Below are 27,171 nucleotides of genomic sequence, written 5' to 3'. Positions count from 1 at the left end.
TCTTCAGTACGGACCATTCTACTGCTAAAGTTTGTTTATGGAGATTGCATGATTGTGCGCTCAATTTTATACACCTGTCAGTAACGGTTGGGGCTGAAATAGCTGAATGGGTGTCCATATACTTTTGGCCATGTAGTGTATTAGGTGGTATGAAATACTAAAGCTTATATGTATGACTGTATAAAGTGGAGCTCATATTCAGCATATACTGCACCTTGCCTCTGTAAGTAGTGAGATAGATACGGCGCAGCCGCGTTAGCCTCCAGTACTCTACTAGTCAGTAGTTACAAGGTAATATATTTAGCTATCTGATCATTGTTATGCGTGCAAAATCAATTACGTGTCTAAATAGGTAATTTACAGCCCAGCAGTCAGTTGTGTGTGCGTGTGTGTGTGTGTAATGTGAGTGAATATGTAGTATACTATGAGTGAGTTTGTATCTAATCCATAGACCTATATAAAGATCTACTCTCTGATTAAGACAAAAACCATAGAGAGTGGGGGGGGGGGGGGGGGGGGACGATGACGACGACGACATGATGGTGCCCTTTACTCTATGGTATGTTTTCTGTGGCCAGGTCATCTGATTTAGCTGGCAGGAGGAACAGGAGAATTAGAAGGCACATTTATACTGTCCAATTAACCAGCCAAGTCATGACGAACACAGAGACCATACCTCTCGGTTACTCGCTCCGTGTTATACCAATGAGAGGGCAAGAAAGAGAAAGAGAGCGAGAGAGAGGGAGGTTACCTGACATGACCTACCTTGGCTGTGTCCTGGTTTCCACGGATCAGGTGTCCTGATGAAGCCTGGATTCAGATAGAGGGAATCAACCAGGTCGAGCAGTGAGTACCTGCCGAGACATGGTAACGGGCACGAGACAACATGAATAAGTGAAACAGTTCATCCTAACTGAGTGATGAAAAACCATCCGGTCGGAACGCACCGCACGACAAGTAGCCTAAACCGTAGCCTACAATGGGTTTGGATCCGTTGTAACTTTTCTTAGGTCTCTCCTGTGATAACAATAGTAGGTTTTATTTTTCATGTTTGTATAACCTGTTTATATATATACTTACTACCTCGTGAATAAAACACACGGGCGCGTGAGGTTGCGCCGGAGGTGGGGGCGGGACAACCGAAGTTCTCAATGTCGGAGAGCGCGCGCTGACATCAACCTCCCCACGCGCAGCGCCCAGAAAAATATCGGCTCTAAATTTTACCAATCGACTCCAGCAGTCTGTTTACCAAATTGTCCTACTTTTTATATACGAGACATTCCCAGAGCACCGAGGTGTAGATGAATCCTTCCGGAATAGTCCCCGTGGTGCTTCTGCTGGTGGTCCTGACAGCGCAAGGTAAGACAAGCTTTATGAAGACGTGGGGATGTCGGAGAGTTTGGAGAGAGCGGAACCAACTCGCAACAGAAGAGAGCTGAGCGCCACTGCAGACTTCGCACAGTATAATATAGGCTATTCAGTACACAGATACATCGATTGTTTATTCTATTTATGCGTGTTCTGTCTTGTTGTAAACAGTTGAAGTTGTTGCTGGAGTGTTCTTTCTGATTGTGCGACGCACTAGAAACCCCGTCTTTCAATCCGCAGCATGTCCCATAGGACATTGTAAAGATGGCTGTGTTGGCATGTTTTATCTTTTCAAACGAAGTAATTGTCTTTGCGTGCGATTCTGTGATAGCCTAACTTGTAGAATAAACTGAAACCTCTTAAATATATATTTTGTTATAGGCTACAAAAGCTACAAAAGTCTATTCAGATAAGCATAATATAACGGTATGTGAAGGCTACGGATCGTCGTCCCAGGGGATGAGCAGTGCTGGTGACATGTCACATCATTAATATACTATACAGTAGGCCAACGTCAGCCCTCTAACTACCATAGACAACCCATCCGCACCGCGCGCATTCACGCGTTATGTTTCCAAACCGAACTAAGTTGCACGTAGTCGACCCTAGCCTTGAACATTGTGCATCATACACACGGGTTTGTCTATACCTGAATTAAATATAACGGTCCATTTCAGAGCTGTGGTTGGACTCACACGTGCATGTAATCTGGACTGTTTGGGGTGAGGTACTCCTACATCTCATTTGATCTCTCTGCATTCCATCGGTCTATGTCTGTTCTGTTCTCTTCTACCCTAACTTTGTTGTTCCATCGTGTTCTGCTGTTCTGTTTAGTCATTCTGCTGTTCCACTCTGTTCTCTTCTGTCCCGTGCCACGGCGTTCTGTCCTTTGTTCTCATCTCGGTGCCCAGGGCTGGTTCTGGTTCTATCCATCTCTCACTGTGTTGTTTGTGTGTCTTTCTCCCTGCGTGTGTGTGTAAGACCCTTCCTGCAAGGCCCTCATCCTCGTGGGTTGGTTAAGGGCGTTCTGATCCTGTGTGTGTCTGTTCCCGAACCGGCTCCCTGCAGACTTCCCAGGGGACAGGGGCTAAGTGCTTTACAGTCCCACCAAGGATATTTATAATTAACTCAAGATACCGTAGTTCATCTGTGTCGTTTACAGTGGGAGCAAATTACGTATAGTGGGCAGAACAAGCACGGAGATGGACAAAGCCAAGCTCAAGCTTGCGAGATGCTATTGGCGCGTTGTAGCATGTATTGGCGTAGTGGGCTTGTGCATTCGACCTTGCACTCCTAAACAACGCAATATTTTGACATTTTGGCAAAGCGTCAAGTCTATAAAACTTAGTGCTGTGTTTGTAACAGATTCTAGTTTTGGGAACATAACAATGCATTGAGATCAGATGTTTCATCGAAAGAATGTGTAGAATGTCGGACCAGTTTTACCTAGTTCCATCCTCTCCCACTAACAGTGACTGGACTTCCTCTCACTACCATATTTGGTGATGAGAAAACGTTCTAAACGGATGCTTCAGCTTTATAGCCCGTGTGGCTTGTCTGGGTTTCCCCTTCTGTCTGTGGTCCCACTGTAGCAGCCTGTGAGAGACTGGGACTCACAACTCTCTCTAGTGAGACGGGCGGGCGCAAGCCAGATATGGTGTTATTCTAAACTTTGCCAAGTGGTTTACGGTAATATACTGTTTCTAGGCTATCCACCTGGCATCAGATTATCCAGATTACACTCTTACAAAGAAGGTGCTCGAAACTAAAAGGGCTATTCGGGTGTCCCTATAGGAGAACCCTTTGAAAATAATAAAATAAAAGTCTCCTGCTTTTACTTTTAGATACACTCTTAGAAAAAGGTTCCGAAAGGGTTCTACCTGGAACCAAAAAGGGTTATCATATGGGGACAGCTGAAGAGCCCTTTTGGAGGAGTGTAAATACAAGTAAAAGTAGGAGAAAGTGTTCATGAGTCTTTTTGAGTAGGTTTTCATCTTCAGTGCTGTATGGGTGACTTGTGCTGTTTGACATTAACATGGACACCTACCTCTCCCCTCCTCTCTCTCTCTTCCTCTCCCCTCTGACTACCTCTCCCCTCCTCTCTCTCTCTCTTCCTCTCCCCTCTGACTACCTCTCCCCTCCTCTCTCTCTTCCTCTCCCCTCTGACTACCTCTCCCCTCCTCTCTCTCTTCCTCTCCTCTCCTCTCTCTCTCTTTCTCCCCTGCTGTCTACCTCTCCCCTCCTCTCTCTCTTCCTCTCCCCTCTACCTACCTCTCTCCTCCTCTCTCTTTCTCCCCCTGCTGCCTACCTCTCCCCTCCTCTCTCTCTCTTCCTCTCCCCTCCTCTCTCTCTCTTTCTCCCCCCGCTGCCTACCTCTCCCCTCCTCTCTCTCTCTTTCTCCCCCCGCTGCCTACCTCTCCCCACCTCTCTCTTTCTCCCCCCTCTGCCTACCTCTCCCCTCCTCTCTCTCTCTTCCTCTCCCCTCTGCCTACCTCTCCCCTCCTCTCTCTCTCTTCCCCTTCCCTCCTCTCTCTCTCTTCCTCTCCCCTCTGCCTACCTCTCCCCACCTCTCTCTTTCTCCCCCCTCTGCCCACCTCTCCCCTCCTTTCTCTCTCTTCCTCTCCCCTCTGCCTACCTCTCCCCTCCTCTCTCTCGCTTCCTCTTCCCTCCTCTCTCTCTCTTCCTCTCCCCTCTGCCTACCTCTCCCCACCTCTCTCTTTCTCCCCCCGCTGCCTACCTCTCCCCTCCTCTCTCTCTCTTCCTCTCCCCTCTGCCTACCTCTCCCCTCCTCTCTCTCTTCCTCTCCTCTCTGCCTACCTCTCCCCTCCTCTCTCTCTCTTCCTCTTCCCTCCTCTCTCTCTCTTTCTCCCCCCGCTGCCTACCTCTCCCCTCTCTCTTCCTCTCCCTTCTGACTACGTCTCCCCTCCTCTCTCTCTTCCTCTCCCCTCTGCCTGGCTCTCCCCTCCTCTCTCTCTCTTTCTCCCCCCACTGCCTACCTCTCCTCTCTCTCTTCCTGTCCCCTCTGACTACCTCTCCCCTCCTCTTTCTCTTTCTCCCCGCGCTGCCTACCTCTCCCCTCCTCTCTCTCTCTTCCTCTCCCCTCTGCCTGGCTTTCCCCTCCTCTCTCTCTTCCTCTCCCCTCTGACTACCTCTCCCCTCCTCTCTCTCTTCCTCTCCCCTCCTCTCTCTCTCTTTCTCCCCCCACTGCCTACCTCTCCTCTCTCTCTTCCTCTCCCCTCTGACTACCTCTCCCCTCCTCTCTCTCTTCCTCCCCCCGCTGCCTACCTCTCCCCTCCTCTCTCTCTCTTCCTCTCCCCACTCCCTACCTCTCCCCTCCTCTCTCTCTCTCTCTCCCGCCACTGCCTACCTCTCCTCTCTCTCTTCCTGTCCCCTCTGACTACCTCTCCCCTCTCCTCTCTCTTCCTGTCCCCTCTGACTACCTCTCCCCTCTCCTCTCTCTTCCTGTCCCCTCTGACAACCTGTCCCCTCCTCTCTCTCTTCCTCTCCCCTCTGACTACCTCTCCCCTCCTCTCTCTCTTCCTCTCCCCTCCTCTCTCTCTCTTTCTCCCCCGCTGCCTACCTCTCCCCTCCTCTCTCTTTCTCCCCCCTCTGCCTACCTCTCCCCTCCTCTCTCTCTCTTCCTCTCCCCTCTGACTACCTCTCCCCTCCTCTCTCTCTCTTCCTCTCCCCTCTGACTACCTCTCCCCTCCTCTCTCTCTCTTCCTCTCCCCTCCTCTCTCTCTTCCTCTCCCCTCTGACTACCTCTCCCCTCCTCTCTCTCTTCCTCTCCTCTCCTCTCTCTCTCTTTCTCCCCTGCTGTCTACCTCTCCCCTCCTCTCTCTCTTCCTCTCCCCTGTACCTACCTCTCTCCTCCTCTCTCTTTCTCCCCCTGCTGCCTACCTCTCCCCTCCTCTCTCTCTCTTCCTCTCCCCTCCTCTCTCTCTCTTTCTCCCCCCGCTGCCTACCTCTCCCCTCCTCTCTCTTTCTCCCCCCGCTGCCTACCTCTCCCCACCTCTCTCTTTCTCCCCCCTCTGCCTACCTCTCCCCTCCTCTCTCTCTCTTCCTCTCCCCTCTGCCTACCTCTCCCCTCCTCTCTCTCTCTTCCTCTTCCCTCCTCTCTCTCTCTTCCTCTCCCCTCTGCCTACCTCTCCCCACCTCTCTCTTTCTCCCCCCTCTGCCCACCTCTCCCCTCCTTTCTCTCTCTTCCTCTCCCCTCTGCCTACCTCTCCCCTCCTTTCTCTCGCTTCCTCTTCCCTCCCCTCTCTCTCTTCCTCTCCCCTCTGCCTACCTCTCCCCACCTCTCTCTTTCTCCCCCCGCTGCCTACCTCTCCCATCCTCTCTCTCTCTTCCTCTCCCATCTGCCTACCTCTCCCCTCCTCTCTCTCTCTTCCTCTCCCCGCTGCCTACCTCTCCCCTCTCTCTTCCTCTCCCTTCTGACTACGTCTCCCCTCCTCTCTCTCTTCCTCTCCCCTCTGCCTGGCTCTCCCCTCCTCTCTCTCTCTCTTTCTCCCCCCACTGCCTACCTCTCCTCTCTCTCTTCCTGTCCCCTCTGACTACCTCTCCCCTCCTCTTTCTCTTTCTCCCCGCGCTGCCTACCTCTCCCCTCCTCTCTCTCTCTTCCTCTCCCCTCTGACTACCTCTCCCCTCCTCTCTCTCTTCCTCTCCCCTCCTCTCTCTCTCTTTCTCCCCCCACTGCCTACCTCTCCTCTCTCTCTTCCTCTCCCCTCTGACTACCTCTCCCCTCCTCTCTCTCTTCCTCCCCCCGCTGCCTGCCTCTCCCCTCCTCTCTCTCTTCCTCTCCCCGCTCCCTACCTCTCCCCTCCTCTCTCTCTCTCTCTCCCCCCACTGCCTACCTCTCCTCTCTCTCTTCCTGTCCCCTCTGACTACCTCTCGCCTCCTCTCTCTCTTCCTGTCCCCTCTGACTACCTCTCCCCTCCTCTCTCTCTTCCTGTCCCCTCTGACTACCGCTCCCCTCCTCTCTCTCTCTTCCTCTCCCCTCCTCTCTCTCTCTTTCTCCCCCCGCTGCCTACCTCTCCCCTCCTCTCTCTTTCTCCCCCCGCTGCCTACCTCTCCCCACCTCTCTCTTTCTCCCCCCTCTGCCTACCTCTCCCCTCCTCTCTCTCTCTTCCTCTCCCTTCTGCCTACCTCTCCCCTCCTCTCTCTCTCTTCCTCTTCCCTCCTCTCTCTCTCTTCCTCTCCCCTCTGCCTACCTCTCCCCACCTCTCTCTTTCTCCCCCCTCTGCCCACCTCTCCCCTCCTTTCTCTCTCTTCCTCTCCCCTCTGCCTACCTCTCCCCACCTCTCTCTTTCTCCCCCCGCTGCCTACCTCTCCCCTCCTCTCTCTCTCTTCCTCTCCCCTCTGCCTACCTCTCCCCTCCTCTCTCTCTCTTCCTCTCCCCTCTGCCTACCTCTCCCCTCCTCTCTCTCTCTTCCTCTTCCCTCCTCTCTCTCTCTTTCTCCCCCCGCTGCCTACCTCTCCCCTCTCTCTTCCTCTCCCTTCTGACTACGTCTCCCCTCCTCTCTCTCTTCCTCTCCCCTCTGCCTGGCTCTCCCCTCCTCTCTCTCTCTTTCTCCCCCCACTGCCTACCTCTCCTCTCTCTCTTCCTGTCCCCTCTGACTACCTCTCCCCTCCTCTTTCTCTTTCTCCCCGCGCTGCCTACCTCTCCCCTCCTTCTCTTCCTCTCCCCTCTGCCTGGCTTTCCCCTCCTCTCTCTCTTCCTCTCCCCTCTGACTACCTCTCCACTCCTCTCTCTCTTCCTCTCCCCTCCTCTCTCTCTCTTTCTCCCCCCACTGCCTACCTCTCCTCTCTCTCTTCCTCTCCCCTCTGACTACCTCTCCCCTCCTCTCTCTCTTCCTCCCCCCGCTGCCTACCTCTCCCCTCCTCTCTCTCTCTTCCTCTCCCCGCTCCCTACCTCTCCCCTCCTCTCTCTCTCTCCCCCCACTGCCTACCTCTCCTCTCTCTCTTCCTGTCCCCTCTGACTACCTCTCCCCTCTCCTCTCTCTTCCTGTCCCCTCTGACTACCTCTCCCCTCCTCTCTCTCTTCCTGTCCCCTCTGACTACCTCTCCCCTCCTCTCTCTCTCTCTCCCCCCGCTGCCTACCTCTCCCCTCCTCTCTCTCTTCCTGTCCCCTCTGACTACCTCTCCCCTCCTCTCTCTCTCTTCCTCTCCCCTCCTCTCTCTCTCTTTCTCCCCCCGCTGCCTACCTCTCCCCTCCTCTCTCTTTCTCCCCCCGCTGCCTACCTCTCCCCACCTCTCTCTTTCTCCCCCCTCTGCCTACCTCTCCCCTCCTCTCTCTCTCTTCCTCTCCCTTCTGCCTACCTCTCCCCTCCTCTCTCTCTCTTCCTCTTCCCTCCTCTCTCTCTCTTCCTCTCCCCTCTGCCTACCTCTCCCCACCTCTCTCTTTCTCCCCCCTCTGCCCACCTCTCCCCTCCTTTCTCTCTCTTCCTCTCCCCTCTGCCTACCTCTCCCCACCTCTCTCTTTCTCCCCCCGCTGCCTACCTCTCCCCTCCTCTCTCTCTCTTCCTCTCCCCTCTGCCTACCTCTCCCCTCCTCTCTCTCTCTTCCTCTCCCCTCTGCCTACCTCTCCCCTCCTCTCTCTCTCTTCCTCTTCCCTCCTCTCTCTCTCTTTCTCCCCCCGCTGCCTACCTCTCCCCTCTCTCTTCCTCTCCCTTCTGACTACGTCTCCCCTCCTCTCTCTCTTCCTCTCCCCTCTGCCTGGCTCTCCCCTCCTCTCTCTCTCTTTCTCCCCCCACTGCCTACCTCTCCTCTCTCTCTTCCTGTCCCCTCTGACTACCTCTCCCCTCCTCTCTCTCTTTCTCCCCGCGCTGCCTACCTCTCCCCTCCTCTCTTTCTCTTCCTCTCCCCTCTGCCTGGCTTTCCCCTCCTCTCTCTCTTCCTCTCCCCTCTGACTACCTCTCCACTCCTCTCTCTCTTCCTCTCCCCTCTTCTCTCTCTCTTTCTCCCCCCACTGCCTACCTCTCCTCTCTCTCTTCCTCTCCCCTCTGACTACCTCTCCCCTCCTCTCTCTCTTCCTCCCCCCGCTGCCTACCTCTCCCCTCCTCTCTCTCTCTTCCTCTCCCCGCTCCCTACCTCTCCCCTCCTCTCTCTCTCTCCCCCCACTGCCTACCTCTCCTCTCTCTCTTCCTGTCCCCTCTGACTACCTCTCCCCTCTCCTCTCTCTTCCTGTCCCCTCTGACTACCTCTCCCCTCCTCTCTCTCTTCCTGTCCCCTCTGACTACCTCTCCCCTCCTCTCTCTCTCTCTCCCCCCGCTGCCTACCTCTCCCCTCCTCTCTCTCTTCCTGTCCCCTCTGACTACCTCTCCCCTCCTCTCTCTCTTCCTCCCCCCGCTGCCTACCTCTCCCCTCCTCTCTCTCTCTCTCCCCCCGCTGCCTACCTCTCCCCTCCTCTCTCTCTTTCTCTCCCCCCGCTGCCTACCTCTCCCCTCCTCTCTCTCTTTCTCTCCCCTCTGACTACCTCTCCCCTCCTCTCTCTCTTTCTCTCCCCGCTGCCTACCTCTCCCCTCCTCTCTCTCTTTCTCTCCCCTCTGACTACCTCTCCCCTCCTCTCTCTCTTCCTGTCCCCTCTGACTACCTCTCCCCTCCTCTCTCTCTTCCTGTCCCCTCTGACTACCTCTCCCGTCCTCTCTCTCTCTCTCCCCCCGCTGCCTACCTCTCCCCTCCTCTCTCTCTTTCTCTCCCCTCTGACTACCTCTCCCCTCCTCTCTCTCTTTCTCCCCCCCGCTGCCTACCTCTCCCCTCGTCTCTCTCTTCCTCTCCCCGCTCCCTCTCTCTTTCTCCCCCCGCTGCCTACCTCTCCTCTCTCTTTTCCTGTCCCCTCTGACTACCTCTCCCCTCCTCTCTCTCGTTCTCCCTGCGCTGCCTACCTCTCCCCTCCTCTCTCTCTTCCTCTCCCCTCCTCTCTCTCTCTCTCCCCCCGCTGCCTACCTCTCCCCTCCTCTCTCTCTTTCTCTCCCCTCTGACTACCTCTCCCCTCCTCTCTCCCCCCCCCCTCTGCCTACCTCTCCTCTCCTCTCTCTCTTCCTCCCCCTCTGCCTACCTCTCCCCTCCTCTCTCTCTTCCTCCCCACTCTGCCTACCGCTCCCCTCCTCTCTCTCTCTTCCTCCCCCCTCTGCCTACCTCTCCCCTCCTCTCTCTCTTCTTCCCCCTCTGCCTACCTCTCTCCTCCTCTCTCTCTTCTTCCCCCTCTGCCTACCTCTCCCCTCCTCTCGCTCTTCTTCCCCCTCTGCCTACCTCTCCCCTCCTCTCTCTCTTCCTCCCCACTCTGCCTACCTCTCCCCTCCTCTCTCTCTCTTCCTCCCCCCTCTGCCTACCTCTCCCCTCCTCTCTCTCTTCTTCCCCCTCTGCCTAACTCTCCCCTCCTCTCTCTCTTCTTCCCCCTCTGCCTACCTCTCCTGTCCTCTCTCTCTTCCTCCCCCTCTGCCTACCTCTCCTCTCCCCTCTCTCTCTTCCTCCCCCTCTGCCTACCTCTCCCCTTTTTCTTCCTCTCCCCTCTGACTACCTCTCCCCTCCTCTATCTCTCTTCCTCCCCCCTCTGCCTACCTCTCCCCTCCTCTCTCTCTCTTCCTCTCCCCTCTGACTGCCTCTCTCTCTGTGGAAATAAACATAGTAATCAAGCAGACTAAGGAGTGATTTAACTATTTGTTAATCCTTCAGTACTACGGAAGTAAAGTTATTTCTCAGGAATTAATTCATTTTTGGTATTTTAGGTATGAACTATTTCAGATGAATTACCAGCCTTGTGATTCTCAATGTTCCTTATAGATCGATATTAAATCAAATCTAAGTTTATTGGTCACATACACAGTTTAGCAGATGTTATAACAGGTGCAGCTTGTGCTTGTGTTACTAGCTCCTAACAGCGCAGTAACATTTCAAACAAGTAAACAAGTAATAAAGATTCAAAAACTAGAAACAAGAAATCAAGAATGTCAGAATGAATCCAATTAACAACCCAAATAACACTATATTCGATCTTAATGCAAGGTATGCATATAAAGACCAACATACAGTGCATTTGGAAAGTATTCAGACCCCTTGACTTTTTCAACATTTTGTTACATTACAGCCTTATTCTAAAATGTATTCAATCTTTTTTTTCCTTCATCAATCTATACAAAATATCCCATAATGACAAAGCAATAACAGGTTTCTAGAAATGTTTGCAAATTTATTAATAATAAAAAATGGAAATATTACATTTTATATAAGTATTCAGACCATTTACTCAGTACTTTGCAGCCTCAAGTCCTCTTGGGTATGACACTACAAGCTTGGCACACCTGTATTTGGGGAGTTTCTCCCATTCTTTCTCCCAGGATCTCTGCAGATCCTCTAAAGCTCTGCGAGATTGGATGGGGAGCGTCGCTGCACAGCTATTTTCAGGTCTCTCCAGAGATGTTTGATAAGGTTCAAGTTCGGGCTCTGGCTGGGCCACTCAAGGACATTCAGAGACTAGTCCCGAAGCTCCTGTGTTGTCTTGGCTGTCTGCTTAGAATCGTTGTCCTGTTGGAAGGTGAATCTTTGCCCCAGTCTGAGGTCCTGAACGCTCTGGAGCAGGTTTTCATCAAGGATCTCTGTACTTTGCGCCGTTCATCTTTCCCTTGATCCTGACTAGTCTCCCAGTTTCTGCTACTGAAAAACATCCCCACAGCATGATGCTGCCACCACCATGCTCCACCATAAGGATGGTGCCAGGCTTCTTCCAGACGTGACACTTGGCATTCAGGCCAAAGAGTTCAATCTTGGTTTCATCAGACCAGAGAATCTTGTTTCTCATGTCTGAGAGTTCTTTAGTTCTTTAGGTGCCTTTGGCTCTCATGTGCTTTTTTAATGAGGAGTGGCTTCTGTCTGGCCACTCTACCATAAAGGCCTGATTGGTGGAGTGCTGCAGAGATGGTTGTCCTTCTGGAAGGTTCTTCCATCTCCACAGAGGAACTCTGAAGCTGTCAGAGTGACCATCGGGTTCTTGGTCACCTCCCTGACCAAGACCTTTCTCCCCCGATTGTTGAGTTTGGCCGGGCGGCCAGCTCCAAGAAGAGTCTTGGTGGTTCCAAACTTCTTCCATTTAAGAATTATGGAGGCCACTGTGTTCTTGGGGACCTCAATGCTGCAGAAATGTTTTGGTACCCTTCCCCAGATCTGTGCCTCGACACAATCCTGTCTCGGAGCTCTAGGGACAATCCCTTTGACCTCATGGCTTGGTTTTTGCTCTGACATGCACTGTCAACTGTTGGACCTCATATAGTCATGTGTGTTCCTTTCCAAATCATATCCAATCAATGGAATTTACCACAGGTGGACTCCAATCAAGTTGTAGAAACGTCTCAAGGATGATCAATGTAAACAGGATGCACCTGAGCTCAATTTCAAGTCTCATAGTAGAGGGTCTGAAAAATAAGGTTTTTGTTTTATTTTGATATATACAGCAGTAGATTTATTACCATGAAGAATCCAGTAGGTAAATATGTGGTGGGTATAAATAGTGTAACAAAAATGGAATGTACATTAGTATATATAATAGAATGAGCTATGTGAGAATACACTATATGAATAACCAATGTGAATAACTGTAGAAAATGTCAAGGGAAGTGTCCAGTGTTTAATGTCTCTATTTACATGGAACAGCAGTGTTGGCTGTGTGTGTGTGTGTGTGTGTGTGTGTATGTGTGTGTGTGTGGAATTAATCAGTCTGGAATTAAACTTGCTTGACACGGTAACATGAGATCAACTGATCTGCTGGTTTATTCTTGTGGGTTTTTGGTTGCTAGCAAGTTTTGTTTTAACACGCAGGTGCATGCAATCTCCTGATAGTAGCATTTTAAGCAGTACAGTGCCTATACACAGATGCAAGTTCTGCCTGTTGGTTCCAATGGGCCAAATCAAATAGCTTCATCTTCACCAACCCTTCTCCAAACCCTTACATCCAGCCCCAGTCCATCTTCACCAACCCTTCTCCAAACCCTTACATCCAGCCCCAGTCCATCTTCACCAACCCTTCTCCAAACCCTTACATCCAGCCCCAGTCCATCTTCACCAACCCTTCTCCAAACCCTTACATCCAGCCCCAGTCCTATGTCTGGACACTTGCAAAGCAGTGCTGCGCTTCTCAGTGGTGCCTCTCCCACAACCCCTACAGTAAAACTGCCGCCCAATCTGCCTTTTCATGGTGTGTGTGTGTCTACGTGTGTTTGTGTGTGCGTTTATGTGTGTGTGTGTATTAGCGACCCTTTGGTCTTAGACACACGCACACACATGCACACACACACACGTACACACGCAGACACACACGCACGGGCAATGTTAAGTGGACCAACGGTTAAATCTCATGCATATTGTGCAAATGTCCTTTCTAGTTGTACTGTGGCCAACATTAGCAGCCATGCATTTAGCTAAGTGGCCAATACTGGCCTCGGTGCTTATAGACACAGCATGCCTTTATGGATGTTACTTCAGTTCACTCCATATTCAGAATGTTTAGTACGTTCGGAGAAACTCAACCTCGACCTCCACTCCTAACTGCATCACCGCGACTTGGCTGCATACGTACATTTATGAATCATGATGCATACGCCACTGTGTATTCAACTCAACAATACTCACTGCGTGCGTTCATGTTACACACATTTAAGGAATCTGTAGATGCTGTTGTGTGTGGGCAGTTCAGACTATCCAGATTACACTCTTAGAAAAAAAAATATGCTATCTAGAACCTGAAAGGGATTCTTCGGCTGTCCCCATAGGAGAACCCTTTGAAGAACCCTTTTTGGTTACAGGTGGAACCCTTCCCACTGAGGGTTCTACATGGAAGTCAAAAGGGTTCTTCCTGGAACCAAAAAGAGTTCTCTTATGGGGACAGCGAACCCTTTTGGAACCCTTTTTCTCTAAGAGTGTACCTGTGGAATCCCATCCAAGTAAACTGCTGTGTCCGTGTCTCTGAGTGTGTGTGTCCCTGGCGTGGGGCAGTTGGAGTGTGAGAGGTTCTGTGAAAATGTTTTGGGACAGGAAATGGCGTTTTTGTTGTTGTTAGAGATACGCTATAAACTCCCGGTGACCTCAGTTAGCAGGGTTGCTAAATAGTTGGCTAGCAGACATCAGCAACAGTTCCTCACTGTGACATTCTGCATGCAACAGAGATCAGAATGGGGAGTATGGTATATAGGGGTGTGGATGGACAGAGAGGCCACACGCGTGAATGTGCGCACGCACGTTTGCTGAGACACACACGCAGGCGCACACTATGCTCGATTGGATGGTCGAACATCCACTAGTCACACTCATTCTTCTAGTGAATCATAAAGCATGTCCCAGACAGACCCAATGTAACACTCTGAAGACAACAAACGCTATCTCCTCTCTTCTTTCTCTCTCTCTCTCCCTCTGTCTTTCTCCCATCCCCTCCCTCCCTCTCACTCTCTCTCTCGCTCACAAGCGCACACACACACACACACACACACACACACACACACACACACACACACACACACACACACACACACACACACACACACACACACACACACACACACACACACACACAAACTCTCTCTCTCTCTCTCTCAGACCAGTCACAGCCTTCAGCTTATTATTGGACGTAATTAGTTCCTTGGGAGCGTGCAATACGCAGTCTCATGCCTCGTGGTCGATCATTGTCAAGCGCTCTCTTGATCAAAGGGCTCTCAGCCAATGAGGCTTCAGGTCTCTAGAGCTCTCTGCTCTGTTAACACATTGTTGAACACTGTTTGGCTTCTTAACGGCAAATCTATGTGCTCCGTTTGAACGGACCTTTATGTGTCCACTTAGTGTTTTCTAAGAGCTGCCTCTGAGGGTTAGTCTTAGTTTATCTGGACTGAGATTCGGAGTGCTCTTCCTCAATCATATCTACACTTCTGTTTCTGAGTGTTTCTGTTTCCATACAGCACACAAACACACACCCTTGCGTCTTGACTGACCCACGTTTAATAGGAAGGCTGCCCGTTTCTATCACAGTGATTTTTACCAGAAGTTAACAAGTGAGAGGCTATTGTTAAGTCTACGTGATGTAAGAAACCTTCCAATCCACACAGAGATTAAGGAAGGAAGGATGAATGGGGGGAGAAAGGAAGAAGGATGAGGGGGGGGGAGGGGAAGGAAGAAGGATGAGGGGGGGGGGGGGAGGAAGAAGGATGAAGGGGAGGAGAAAGGAAGAAGGATGAGGGGGGGGGGAAGGAAGAAGTATGAGGGGGGGGGGGAGAAAGGAAGAAGGATGAAGGGGGGGAGAAAGGAAGAAGGATGAAGGGGGGGAGAAAGGAAGAAGGATGAGGGGGGGGGAAAGGAAGAAGTATGAAGGGGGGGAGAAAGGAAGAAGGATGAAGGGGGGGGAGAAAGGAAGAAGGATGAAGGGGGGGGAGAAAGGAAGAAGGATGAGGGGGGGGGGGGAGAAAGGAAGAAGGATGAAGGGGGGGGGGTAGAAAGGAAGAAGGATGAAGGGGGCGGGAGAAAGGAAGAAGCGGAGGAAATATATTAATTTTATTGTTCAGTGCGAACAAAAGGTCCAATTAATGAACAGATTATAATTGCCCTCGTTTCCCCTACCCAATTAGGGATTTAAACGAGGTTCTCAGAGCTTAGCCAATCAGGGACCAGTGCTGTGTTTTAACGTCGGCAGGTAGCGAAAGCAGAAATTACAGCCGTCCACTTTGCTCTCTCTGGAGAGCGGCTTTTTCATTAAGCTCTAAGACTCGGCAGCGCTCGGCGCCGCTTCAAGTGACCTCAGGAAACTTTGTGACCGTACAAACTTCTTCAGACTTTATTACTTTTACATGGAGCTTTAGGGACTGGCTGCTGTGGAAAATGTTAGAAGTTTTGAGGAGACGTTTGAGCCACATTTGGCCACATTTGACATTTGAGCCTATTTTCATTTTGGTCGTTTAGCAGACGCTCTTATCTAGAGTGACTTACAGTCAAAATCAAATCAAATGTATTTATATAGCCCTTCGTACCTCAGCTGATATCTCAAAGTGCTGTACAGAAACCCAGCCTAAAACCCCAAACAGCAAGCAATGCAGGTGTAGAAGCACGGTGGCTAGGAAAAACTCCCTAGAAAGGCCAAAACCTAGGAAGAAACCTAGAGATGAACCAGGCTATGTGGGGTGGCCAGTCCTCTTCTGGCTTCGCAAAGTTCAAGGGGGCCGAATTCTTTCGCAAGGCACTGTATGCTTGGCATATATAAAAATGCATTAAAAAAACCATTAAGTGATCTGTTAATGGACATTGGCACGAGGACTGTATGACCTAAAAGGACGGAATAGATCTTGAGTAAAAATGATATCAGTGAGATGACTCATGTTGAAATTCTACTCATCATGTTACCATTGAGCACACCAGAGTCACATTGGCCAAAGAGAAATCCCCAAGTCATCTGCTACCGTCTTCAACATCCTTTCAAGATGTACAAGAAGTCAAGACAGTTTTGAGCCAGGTCATGTTTGAAGGATCGTGTGTTGTGTATCCGAATTCCAGGCCCGTGTGTGTGTGATAATGTACGGCAGATGTTGAGTGGTACACTATATATATAAAAGTATGTGGACACCCCTTCAATTGAGTGGATCCGGCTATTTCAGCCACACCCGTTGCTGACAGGTGTATAAAATCGAGTACACAGCCATGCAATCTCCATAGACAAACATTGGCAGTAGAATGGCCTTACTGAAGAGCTCAGTGACTTTCAACGTGGCACCATCATAGGATGCCACCTTTCCCAACAAGGCAGTTCATCAAATTTCTGCCCTGCTAGAGCTGCCCCAGTCAACTGTAAGTGCTGTTGTTGTGAAGTGGAAATGTCTAAGAGCAACAACAGCTCAGCCGCAAAGTGGTAGGCCACACAAGCCCACAAAGCGGGACCGCCAAGTGCTGACGCGCGTAGTGCGTAAACATTGTCTGTCCTCACCGAGTTCCAAACTACCTCTGGAAGCAACGTCAACACAATAACTGTTTGTCGGGAGCTTCATGAAATGGGTTTCCATGACCGAGCAGCCACAAGCGTCGGCTGGTGTGGTGTAAAACTCACCGCCATTGGACTCTGGATCAGTGGAAATGCGTTCTCTGGAGTGATGAATCACGCTTCAACATCTGGCTGTCCGACGAACAAATCTGGGTTTGGTGGATGCCAGGGGAACGCTACCTACTCCAATGCATAGTGCCAACTGTAAAGTTTGGTAGAGGAGGAATAATGGTCTGGGGCTGTTTTTCATGGTTCATACTAGGCCTCTTCGTTCCAGTGAAATAAAATCTTAACGATACAGCATACAATGACATTCTAGACGTATCTGTGCTTCCAACGTTGTGGCAAAAGTTTGGGGAAGGCCCTTTCCTGTTTCAGCATGACAATGCCCCCGTGTGCACAAAGCAAGGTCCATACAGAAATGGTCTGTTGAGATCGGTTTGAAAGGCCTGCACAGAGCCCTGACCACAACCCTGTTGAGCACCTTTGGGATGAATTAGAACACCGACTGCGAGCCAGGCCTTATCGCCCAACATCAGTGCCCGACCTCACTAATGCTCTTGTGGCTGAATAGAAGCAAGTCCCCGCAGCAATGTTCCGACATCTAGTGGAAAGCCTTCCCAGAAGAGTGGAGGCTGTTATAGCAGCAAAGGGGGGGACCAACTCCATATTAATGTCCATGGTTTTGGAACGAGATGTTCGACGAGCAGGTGTCCACATACTTTTGGCCACGCAATGTATGTAACTGGCTCAGTCAGTAGAGTACAGAACGGTGAGTGTGTGTGTGTGTTAGTGTGTGTGGGTGTGTGTTTTAACTGGCGGTTCTCTTCTAGGTCTCCCTTCTCAAACCAACTGTTTTGAGCTGAATTTCCCACGGACTCCTTAGTCAATAAGGTTCTAAGTTAAATAGGAGGCATTCAGGAGCGATCTGAACATCTGACTGGTTTGGATAAAGTAGACATCTGGCTCTCATTTGGTTGGAACACTACAAGCAGCATTGTGGGTTCAATACCTGTCTGTATTATAATGATCTTGTATTATATAACCCACTAAATACATGTTTACTGCAAGACTTGGATAAAAGCGTTCCCCTAAAAGACCATATTTTATTAATTAACACCAGGAAATGTCTTGGTGTTGTTTTTGCCCTGTTTTCACTTTCAGTCGATAAATGCTTTCAGCCATTTGGTTTTCACTCTACTCTCTGGTCACAGAATGGAGGGGTGATGCACTGATGCTCACGTCCACTGGTCCCAGTATCTAGGCTCTACTGGTGTTAGTTGTCTACTGGTGCAGCAACAGAAAGACAGACTGACGGACAGCTGACTCTGGAGTGTGCAGACTGGGGCGAGAGAAGAGAGACTGGTGATCTTTCAAAGGCTGTGTTCAATTAACCATGAGAGAGATGGACGGAAAGGAAGGAGAGAGAGAGAGGGAAAAGAATGAAGGAAGAGAGTGGGTGGGCAAGAAGAGGAAATTGAGAAGAAGAGAGTAAGAGTGAAGGTCAGAGAGAGAGAGAGAGAGGGGGGAATTAAGAGACTGGTGTCCTTTGAAGCCGGGGCCGAGGCGGGGGTGGAGAGGGGTGGAGGGATGTCCCAAGTGAGGCATGATTTTCTGCTCGGACAGGCGTGGGTTCCATGCATCGTCCCGGCAGCCAAGTCACCAGCGGGTGAGTTTTTTTTGCAGGTCACTAAATGACCTTCAGTCCTATTTTGCCAGGTACACTCAGAATTTAATAGAGTCGGGTAGACAACACACGCACGCACGCACGCACGCACGCACACACGCACACACGCACACACACACACACACACACACACACACACACACACACACACACACACACACACTGCGTTCCAGTCTGGCGGGATTTGCTAAAAGCTTCCACATGCCTTCCTACGTAGAAACAGCTCCAATGTGAGACTCTTCACACACCATAGTTCAATCAGCCACAACCTTCTAGTTTCTCTCCATCCGCAGCAAAGAGCCATTGATTAAAACCTTAATGTGGACAAAGTGATGAAAAACTCAAGTTCACCTCAAAGTCCTCTTCGTTAAAGCCAGACAAGGGAGAATCTCTTTATGGTAATGATTTTAAAAGCCACCCTACTATTTTGTAAAAGGACGGCTCCAGTGAAGATTATCTTTGTCCTCTCCTCCCTGTCTCTCTCTCTCTCTCTCTCTCTCTCTCTCTCTCTCTCTCTCTCTCTCTCTCTCACTTCCACTCTCACTCCCTCCCCCCTCTCCTCTCAGGCTGTCTGTCATCTAAGGGGGAAGACAGGCTGTTCAGGAATTTATTCAGGCGATACAACCAGTTCATCAGACCCGTGGAGAATGTCTCTGACCCTGTCACCGTGGAGTTTGAGGTCTCCATATCCCAGCTGGTCAAAGTGGTGAGACTCACGACTCATTATTGCATCATTACTGGAGCAAATAAGGACATCACTTTGCCTATTTATTTGACCTAATTACTTACAGGCTATGACATCACGTACATACTCTTTCAATCTCTTGTCAGGATGAAGTCAATCAGATTATGGAGACCAATTTATGGCTGAGACATGTAAGTCAAGTTATCTGATCTAGGAAGTTCAGTCTATACCCCTTAGTACCCCAGTTGAAGCACTGTTAAATGTTTTGTTGCAGGTCTGGAATGACTACAAACTGAAATGGGTTCCCATCGAGTATGACGGACTTGAGTTCATTCGTGTGCCCTCCAATAAGATATGGAGGCCGGACATCGTCCTCTACAACAAGTGAGCTCAATCTCTTAACTCTGTACATTATTTTGCAGGGGCACAACAATCACTGGGGACGGGTGGGGGATGGACGGACGGGGGCATTTTTGTCCCCACCAGTTTTATAATTGTAATGTGATAGAAAACGAGGCAACGGTGTGCTTTAGGACCATGCAGACGCCTTCAAGTGGTCGGGTAGGCTTTTTGGAGTGTTTATTTAACTGGATTAAAATAAATATGAATAATATTAATTATGCCCCCCCACTTCTAAAATCAAAGTTGAGCCCATGTTATGTTATGATCTCTTGTTGCTTTTTAGCCATCAGTGCTAAATGCTAGGCTAACCATCACCCATTATCTCCTCTCCAGTTGTGGGGGTGTTTTTTTTTGCCTTCGCTGCTACATGCTATGCCAACCATCAACTATTTTCTCCTCTTCAGTTTTTTTTTTTGTTTACCATCAGTGCTAAATGCTACGCTATCATATCTCATCTCTCTTCAGTGCTGTGGGAGATTTCCTGGTTGAGGACAAGACCAAAGCTCTGCTGAAGTTTGACGGCACCATCACCTGGATCCCCCCCGCCATCTTTAAATCCTCCTGCCCCATGGACATCACCTACTTCCCCTTCGACTACCAAAACTGCTCCATGAAGTTTGGCTCCTGGACCTACGACAAGGCCAAGATTGACCTAGTGCTCATAGGGTCAAAGGTCAGTAATCCCACTGGTTAGTTAGTTTACTAACTCGTTTGCTAGCTAGTTAGCCACATTAAATTAATGGGTTATATTTGTTGGCTAATTCAATGTGGCTTTATGGTTTTCTTAGTCAATTTCAACCGTAATTACTTCCTGGTGTTTTTTACGACGTAATCTCAGTCGAAGCCTTCTTTATCTCCTTCTAGGATATAACTCCTTTGGCTCTGCTTTATGGTTGACATTCTATTATCTCCCCATAGGTGAACCTCAAGGACTTCTGGGAGAGTGGCGAGTGGGAGATCATCGACGCGCCGGGCTACAAGCACGACATCAAGTACAATTGCTGTGAGGAGATCTACCCAGACATCACCTACTCTTTCTACATCAGACGCCTGCCTCTCTTCTACACCATCAACCTCATCATCCCCTGTCTCCTCATCTCCTTCCTCACCGTCCTCGTCTTCTACCTCCCCTCTGACTGTGGAGAGAAGGTGACCCTCTGTATCTCTGTCCTCCTGTCCCTCACTGTGTTCCTCCTGGTCATCACTGAGACCATCCCGTCTACATCTCTGGTCATCCCTCTCATCGGGGAGTACCTCCTCTTCACCATGATCTTCGTCACCCTCTCCATCGTCATCACCGTGTTTGTGCTGAACGTCCACTACCGTACGCCTATGACCCACACCATGCCGGCCTGGGTCCGGTCTGTGTTCCTGGGGTTGCTGCCCAAGGTGCTGCTCATGAGGAGGCCTGTAGACCAGGGCTGCCCCTCCTCCTTGGGGAGTGGGAGAGGAGACGGAACAGGAGGTGGGAGTATTGGAGATGGGGGTGTAGGAGGAGGGGCGAGTGGAACGGGGAAGAAGAGGAAGAACAGCATTGGGGGAGGAATAGGGGGCGGGTGTGTGCAGGTGGACAGGGGTGCGGTCACCGCTGAAACAGGGCAGGCGGGGGAGATGAACTGTGTGGAGTACGGCGAAGTGCAGAACAAGCCGAATTTAGCCTGTAAGGGGAAAGAGGTGCCCATCCCCACCATACCCCCGGTGGTGCCCCCTCCTGCCCCCTCTGATCCGGACCTATCCAAACTGCCCCGAGCGCTCAGCAGCCCGCCCAAAGTCAACGCAGTGGTGGCCTTCTCCGTGGTGTCACCAGAGATCAAACAGGCCATCGAGAGTGTCAAGTACATCGCTGAGAACATGAGAACACGCAACAAGGCCAAAGAGGTAGGACGCTTTGGGTTATTACATTGTTTTACAGAGTTCAATTCTCTTCCTTGTGGTTATTACATCGTTATTACAGAGTTACCTATTATTTAAATTTGGTCCATTTTTATTTAACATTTATTTAACTAGGCAAGCCAATTAAGAAGAAATTCTTATCTACAATGATGGCCTACCAAGAGGCAAAAGGTCTCCTGCGGGGGCGGGGGCTGGGATAAAACATTTAAAAGTAGGGCAAAACACACATCACGACAAGAGAGACACCACTACAATACATAAAGAGAGTCCTAAGACAACAACACAGCATGGCAGCAACACATGACAACACAGCATGGCAGCAACACAACATGAAAACAACACGGTAGCAGCCCAACATGGTAGCAGCACAACATGGCAGCAGCACAACTTGGTAGCAACACAAACATGGTACGAACAGGTAGAGACAACGAAATGTCACTCGAAGCAGCCACAAGTGTCAGTAAGAGTGTCCATGATTGAGTCTTTGAATGCAGAGATGGAGATAAAACTGTCCAGTTCGACTGTGTTTTGCAGCTCTTTCCAGTCACTAGCTGCAGCAAACTGAAAAGAGGAAATACCCAGGGATGTGTGTGCTTTGGCGACCTTTAACAGGATTCTTCTTACCGAACCACATTGAGGTGTTCAGAACAAGGTTAAGGGCAGAGAAAGCTTGTTGGGCAGTAAGAAAGATTTGTTGTAGAGCATCTAACACAAAATCCAGGGAGGGGCCAGCTGAGCATAAGACTGTATCATCTGCATATAAATGGATGAGAGAGCCTCCTATTGCCTGAGCTATGTTGTTGATGTAATTTGAGAAGTGTGGGACCTAGGATCAAGCCTTGGGGTGCTCCTTTGGTGACAGGCAGTGGCTGAGAAAGCAGGTGTTCTGACTTCATACACTTCATACACTGCAGTCTTTGAGAGCAAACCAGGCCAAAAACCCGTCAGAGACACCAATAGTCTTTAGCCACCCAAAAGCTTTGGCAAAGTCTATCAAAATAGCAGCAGACCATTGCTTAGAATCAAGGGCAGCGGTGACATCATTTAGGACCCTTAAGGTTGCAGTGACACATCCACAACCTGATCAGAAACCAGATTGCATACCAGAGAGAATACTATAGACATCAAGAAAGCCAGTCAAGTTTTTCCAACACTTTTGATAAACAGGGCAAGATAGAAATTGGCCTATAACAGCTTGATGCACCATGGCTCCCTTCCAAGCACTGGGAACCTCCCCAGAGAGGAGAGGCAGAGTTAAAAAGGCCAGAGATAGGGGCTGCAACCTTAAAGAAGAAAGGAAATAAAGCATCTGACCCAGATATGTTTTTTGGGGGTCAAGTTTAAGGAGCTCCTTTAGGGCCTCAGACTCAGTGACCACCTGTAGGGAGAAGCTGTGTAGCGGGCAGGGGGGAAAGAGGGAGGAGCATCAGGGCTAGTCGCATTAGAAGGGGTGGGAGATGAGGAAGTGTTGGACGGGCAAGGAGGCATGGCTGAGCCAAATATAAATCCTGACTTAATGAAGTGGTAATTAAAGAGCTCAGCCATACGCTCCTTGTCAATAACAACCACATCATCAACATTAAGGGACATGGGCAGCTGTGAGGAGGAGGGTTTATTCTCCAGGTCTTTAAAACGTTTTCCAGAACTTCATGGGGTTAGACCCACAGAGAGAGAACTGCTTCTTAAAGTAACTAACTTTTCCCTTCCAGATAGCCTGAGTGCACTTATTTCTCATTTCCCTGGACGATAGCTAGTAAACCTGAATATTTGTGTGCCAAGCCATTCACCTAATGGTGTCCTTGAGGTGGACTAACTCTGCCAGATCACGGTCGAACAGAAAGGTCATTATAGAAAACAACAGACTGATACCTATCAGGATTATTTGTGAGGATAACATCAAGGAGAGTAGCTTTTTCTGGGTGTTTGGAGTTTTACTTTGTGGGAATATTAATCATCTGGGAGAGATTTAGGGAGTCCCATTGTTTTTAGACTTGGTTAGGTGGTTTTAAGCATGTCCCAGTTTAGGTCACCAAGTAGGACAAATTCAGACTTAGTGTAAGGGGTCAGGAGAGAGTTTAGGGTAGGTAGAGTACAGGCCGGTGCTGATGGAGGACAATAGCACCCAGCAACAGTCAACAAAGAGCTATTTGAAAGCTTAATGCTTAAAGCCAGAAAATCTAATAGACTTGGTGGAGACAACCGAGCACTGAAGGTGCTCCTTGGTAAAGATTGCTACTCCACCACCTTTGGAAGATCTGTCTTGCCGAAAAAGCTTATAACCAGAAGGTTTAACATCAGTGTTCAGAACACTCTGTGGCAGGGGTACCTGTACCAGACAGCAGGAGACAAGCCAGAGCAGACAGGGAGCAGATCACCAGGTGGGAACCAAGGAGCAGTGCAGCTTCCAATGGGAGAATCTTTTGTTGGGAAGCTGAGTAGCAGAGGTGGTGTTCAACCTTACCAGACAGGTGCATGGTGAAGCAGGTAAAAAAGTCCAACGCGAAAAGCTGAACGAAAAACATTGGGCGAAAACAAAACCAAGATGCTGGTAAAAACGCTAAATTCCAAAGCCAGATCAAACAGCAATTAAAGTTATTGGTTATTACCTCGTTATTAGATTTATCTGTTCTTCAGCTATTGGTTATTACATAGTTATTACAGAGTTACCTGTTCTTCAATTATTGCTATTACATAGTTTTTACAGAGTTATCTGTTCTTCAAATATTGCTATTACATAGTTATTACAGAGTTATCTGTTCTTCAGCTATTGGTTATTACATAGTTATTACAGTTACCTGTTCTTCAATTATTGTTATTACATAGTTATTACAGAGTTATCTGTTCTTCAGTTATTGGTTATTACCAAGTTATTACATAGTAACTACAGAGAAATGCTATGCAGTGTAAAATTACCCAGCAAGGATCTTCAGGAGGGAAATCTCTGCTGTGACCAAGTGAATGCTTGATTTTGGAAGAAGCTAACCACTTAGCTAGATAGCTAACCAAATGCACAACTACAGAGCATTTAACACATTTTAGACAGTTAACTTAATAGTTGTAAGATATCTAGCAGGATTCCATACTGTAACTAGATCACCTGGCGCACGCTGCACAACAGTGAGTGACTCACAAGTGAGTGCAATGAAGCGCTGATGAGCGTGACGAGGGAAGCAGGTGTGCGTAGTGCTGGGCAGCCTGGCGCCCTCGAGCGCCAGGGAGGGAGAGCGGGAGCAGGCGTGACACAAACAGACCCAACTGAGGCAGTGTATTCTCTGATAGAGAGCCTCCATGGGGAGTTAGTTCTGGTTTCAACCTGGTTTCATCTAAACTGTCAAACCCTTTGTACATGGAGTGTAAAGCTGTTTGTGAGAAAAGCTTTAGTACTCTTCTCTCAATTTCAACTTCAACTGAAGGAGTTCATTGGCATGGAAAACATATGTTTACATTGCCACGGCAAGTGAAATATATAATAAACAAAAGTGAAATAAACAATAGAAATGAACAGTAAATATTACACTCACAGAAGTTCCAAAAGAATAAAGACATTACAAAGGTTGTATTATGCATATATACAGTGTTGTAACGATGTGCAAATATTTAAATTACAAAAGGGAAAATAAATGTACATAAATATGGGTTGTATTTACAATGGTGTTTGTTCTTCACTGGTTGCCCTTTTCTTGTGGCAACAGGTCACAAATCTTGCTGCTGTGATGTCACACTGGTATTTCTCCCAGTAGATATGGGAGTTTATCCAAATTGGGTTTGTTTTCAAGTTCTTTGTGGGTCTGTAAAATCTGAGGGAAATATGTGTCTCTAATATGGTCATACATTTTCTTAGTAAGGCCTGAGTTCAGTATTGAAATGATGCACACAGAATAGCCGTACACCCAATGGCATTACCACAGCAGGTTGCTTCAGGAAAAAACACACGCCTGGAACACACATGCATGTCAAGTAACACACATACCTGGCCTGACCCAGTAAATACGCTATTAGGGGCTCAAGGAATACTGGTCTTTTTCTCTCTCTCTGTCTCCCTCGGTCTCTCTCGTTCTCTTGTGGAATGCACATCGTGGTGAGTGTCGACATCTTATGGTGGTCCTCGCAGCCTTTTCAGGAAGGTCAATGATGTGTTTTCACAATAAGTCGAAGACAAAGAGAGAGGAGAGAGAGAGTGCATTTATTAATACCCGTTTGAACCTTCAACCCTTTCCTCAGATCACTTTCCTTCTTTGTCTTACGATATTTCCAATAGACTTCAATGACCTGTGTGCTTCCCTGTCTTCTGACGAGCTCCTTCTCCCCTCTCTATTCTCTCCTCTCTCTCTCTCTCTCTCTCTCTCTCTCTCTCTCTCTCTCTCTCTCTATTCTCTCTCTCTCTCTCTATCTCTCCTCTCTCTCTCTTCCTCTCTCTCTCTCTCTCTCTCTCTTCTCTCTATTCTCTTTCTCTCTCTCTCTTCTCTCTCTCTCTATATATATATATATTCTCTCTCTCTCTCTCTCGTGCTCTATTCTCTCTCTCTATTCTCTCTCTCTCTATTCTCTCTCTCTCTCTCTATTCTCTCCTCTCTCTCTCTATTCTCTCTCTATATATATACTCTCTATATTCTCTCTCTCTCTCTATTTTCTCTATATTCTCTCTCTCTCACTCTATATTCTCTCTCTCTCTCTCTCTCTCTCTATATATATATATATATATATATATATATATATATATATTCTCTATATTATCTCTCTATATATGTATTCTCTCTCTATTCTTTCGCTATTCTTTCGCTATTCTCTCTCTCTCTCCCTCTCTCTCTCTCTCTTCTCTCTATTATCTTTATCTCTCTCTCTTCTCTCTCTCTCTCTCTCTATATATATATATATTCTCTCTCTCGCTCTATTCTCTCTCTCTCGCTCTATTCTCTCTCTCTCTCTCTCTCTCTCTCGCTCTATTCTCTCTCTCTCTCTCTCTCTCTCTCTCTCTATTCTCTCTCTCTCTCTCTCTATTCTCTCTCTATTCTCTCCTCTCTCTCTATTCTCTCTCTATATATATACTCTCTATATTCTCTCTCTCTCTCTCTCTATTTTCTCTATATTCTCTCTCTATTCTCTCCTCTCTCTCTCTATTCTCTCTCTCTATATATACTCTCTATATTCTCTCTCTCTCTATTTTCTCTATATTCTCTCTCTCTCACTCTATATTCTCTCTCTCTCTCTCTCTATATATATATATATTCTCTATATTCTCTCTCTATATATGTATTCTCTCTCTATTATTTCACTATTCTTTCGCTATTCTCTCTCTCTCTCTCTCTCTCTCTCTCTCTCTCTCTCTCTCTCTCTATTCTCTTTCTCTCTCTCTCTTCTCTCTCTCTCTATATATATATATATTCTCTCTCTCACTCTATTCTCTCTCTCTCGCTCTATTCTCTCTATCCCTCTCTCTCCCTCTCTCTCTCTCTCTCTCTCTCTCTCTCTCTCTCTCTCTCTCTCTCTCTCTCTCTCTCTCTCTCTCTCTCTCTCTCTCTCTCTCTCTCTCTCCAGGTGGAAGATGACTGGAAGTACGTAGCCATGGTGATTGACAGGATCTTCCTGTGGGTGTTTGTGACTGTGTGTATCACTGGAACTCTGGGACTGTTTCTTCAGCCTCTCATCAGCTTCTTCACATGAACCACTACTTTTTCTCCTTTGTTGTCGTTCTGTCTCCGTTGTCCTCTCATTCTCACCAATCTTCATTTTTTCTTTTTAACATTCTCTCCCTCTCGCTTCCGTTACTTATTGCCCATTCTACTGGCATCTACTGTCTTCCGGTCCCGAAAGCAGGCAAACTATGAAAAAGACAGCAGTCCAATTTATAAAACAAACCTCATTGTAACCATTGATGTACTGTGAGGCCCTGTTGCTGGGACCACTGCATTGCTATCGCCATTACTACCCATTTATTATGCCAGTAGAGAAGTTGGTTCTCGTTCTAGAATCTGTAGCTCTGTGCTGTATGTGGTCAGTGGCTGAGTGAAGGAGTAACTCGATGATGCCTCTTTCTTACTCGACATGTTATGATACTGTAGTCTACTGATCTGTGGATGATATACATCTGTAATACCTTCAATCCTGTGCTATGCTTACGGCTAGGAGTATCTCCTTACC

At 48.7% G+C, this 27,171-nt stretch overlaps 1 protein-coding gene across 1 annotated transcript; it reads left to right on the top strand.

The window, feature by feature from the left end:
- Positions 1 to 1,206: 1,206 nt before the first annotated feature.
- LOC139390995 (neuronal acetylcholine receptor subunit alpha-3-like) lies at positions 1,207 to 27,171 on the top strand. Its single transcript, XM_071138449.1, has 7 exons — positions 1,207 to 1,359; positions 18,620 to 18,759; positions 18,885 to 18,929; positions 19,013 to 19,122; positions 19,606 to 19,813; positions 20,059 to 21,018; positions 26,569 to 27,171. The coding sequence occupies exons 1-7, from the start codon at positions 1,302 to 1,304 to the stop codon at positions 26,692 to 26,694; spliced, it is 1,647 nt and encodes a 548-aa protein (XP_070994550.1). The 5' UTR covers positions 1,207 to 1,301; the 3' UTR covers positions 26,695 to 27,171.

The sequence above is a fragment of the Oncorhynchus clarkii genome, chromosome 31 (assembly GCF_045791955.1).
Source record: "Oncorhynchus clarkii lewisi isolate Uvic-CL-2024 chromosome 31, UVic_Ocla_1.0, whole genome shotgun sequence".
NCBI lineage: Eukaryota > Metazoa > Chordata > Actinopteri > Salmoniformes > Salmonidae > Oncorhynchus > Oncorhynchus clarkii.
Note: the sequence above shows the minus strand (reverse complement) of the source record. Positions and strands in the feature narration are given on the sequence as shown.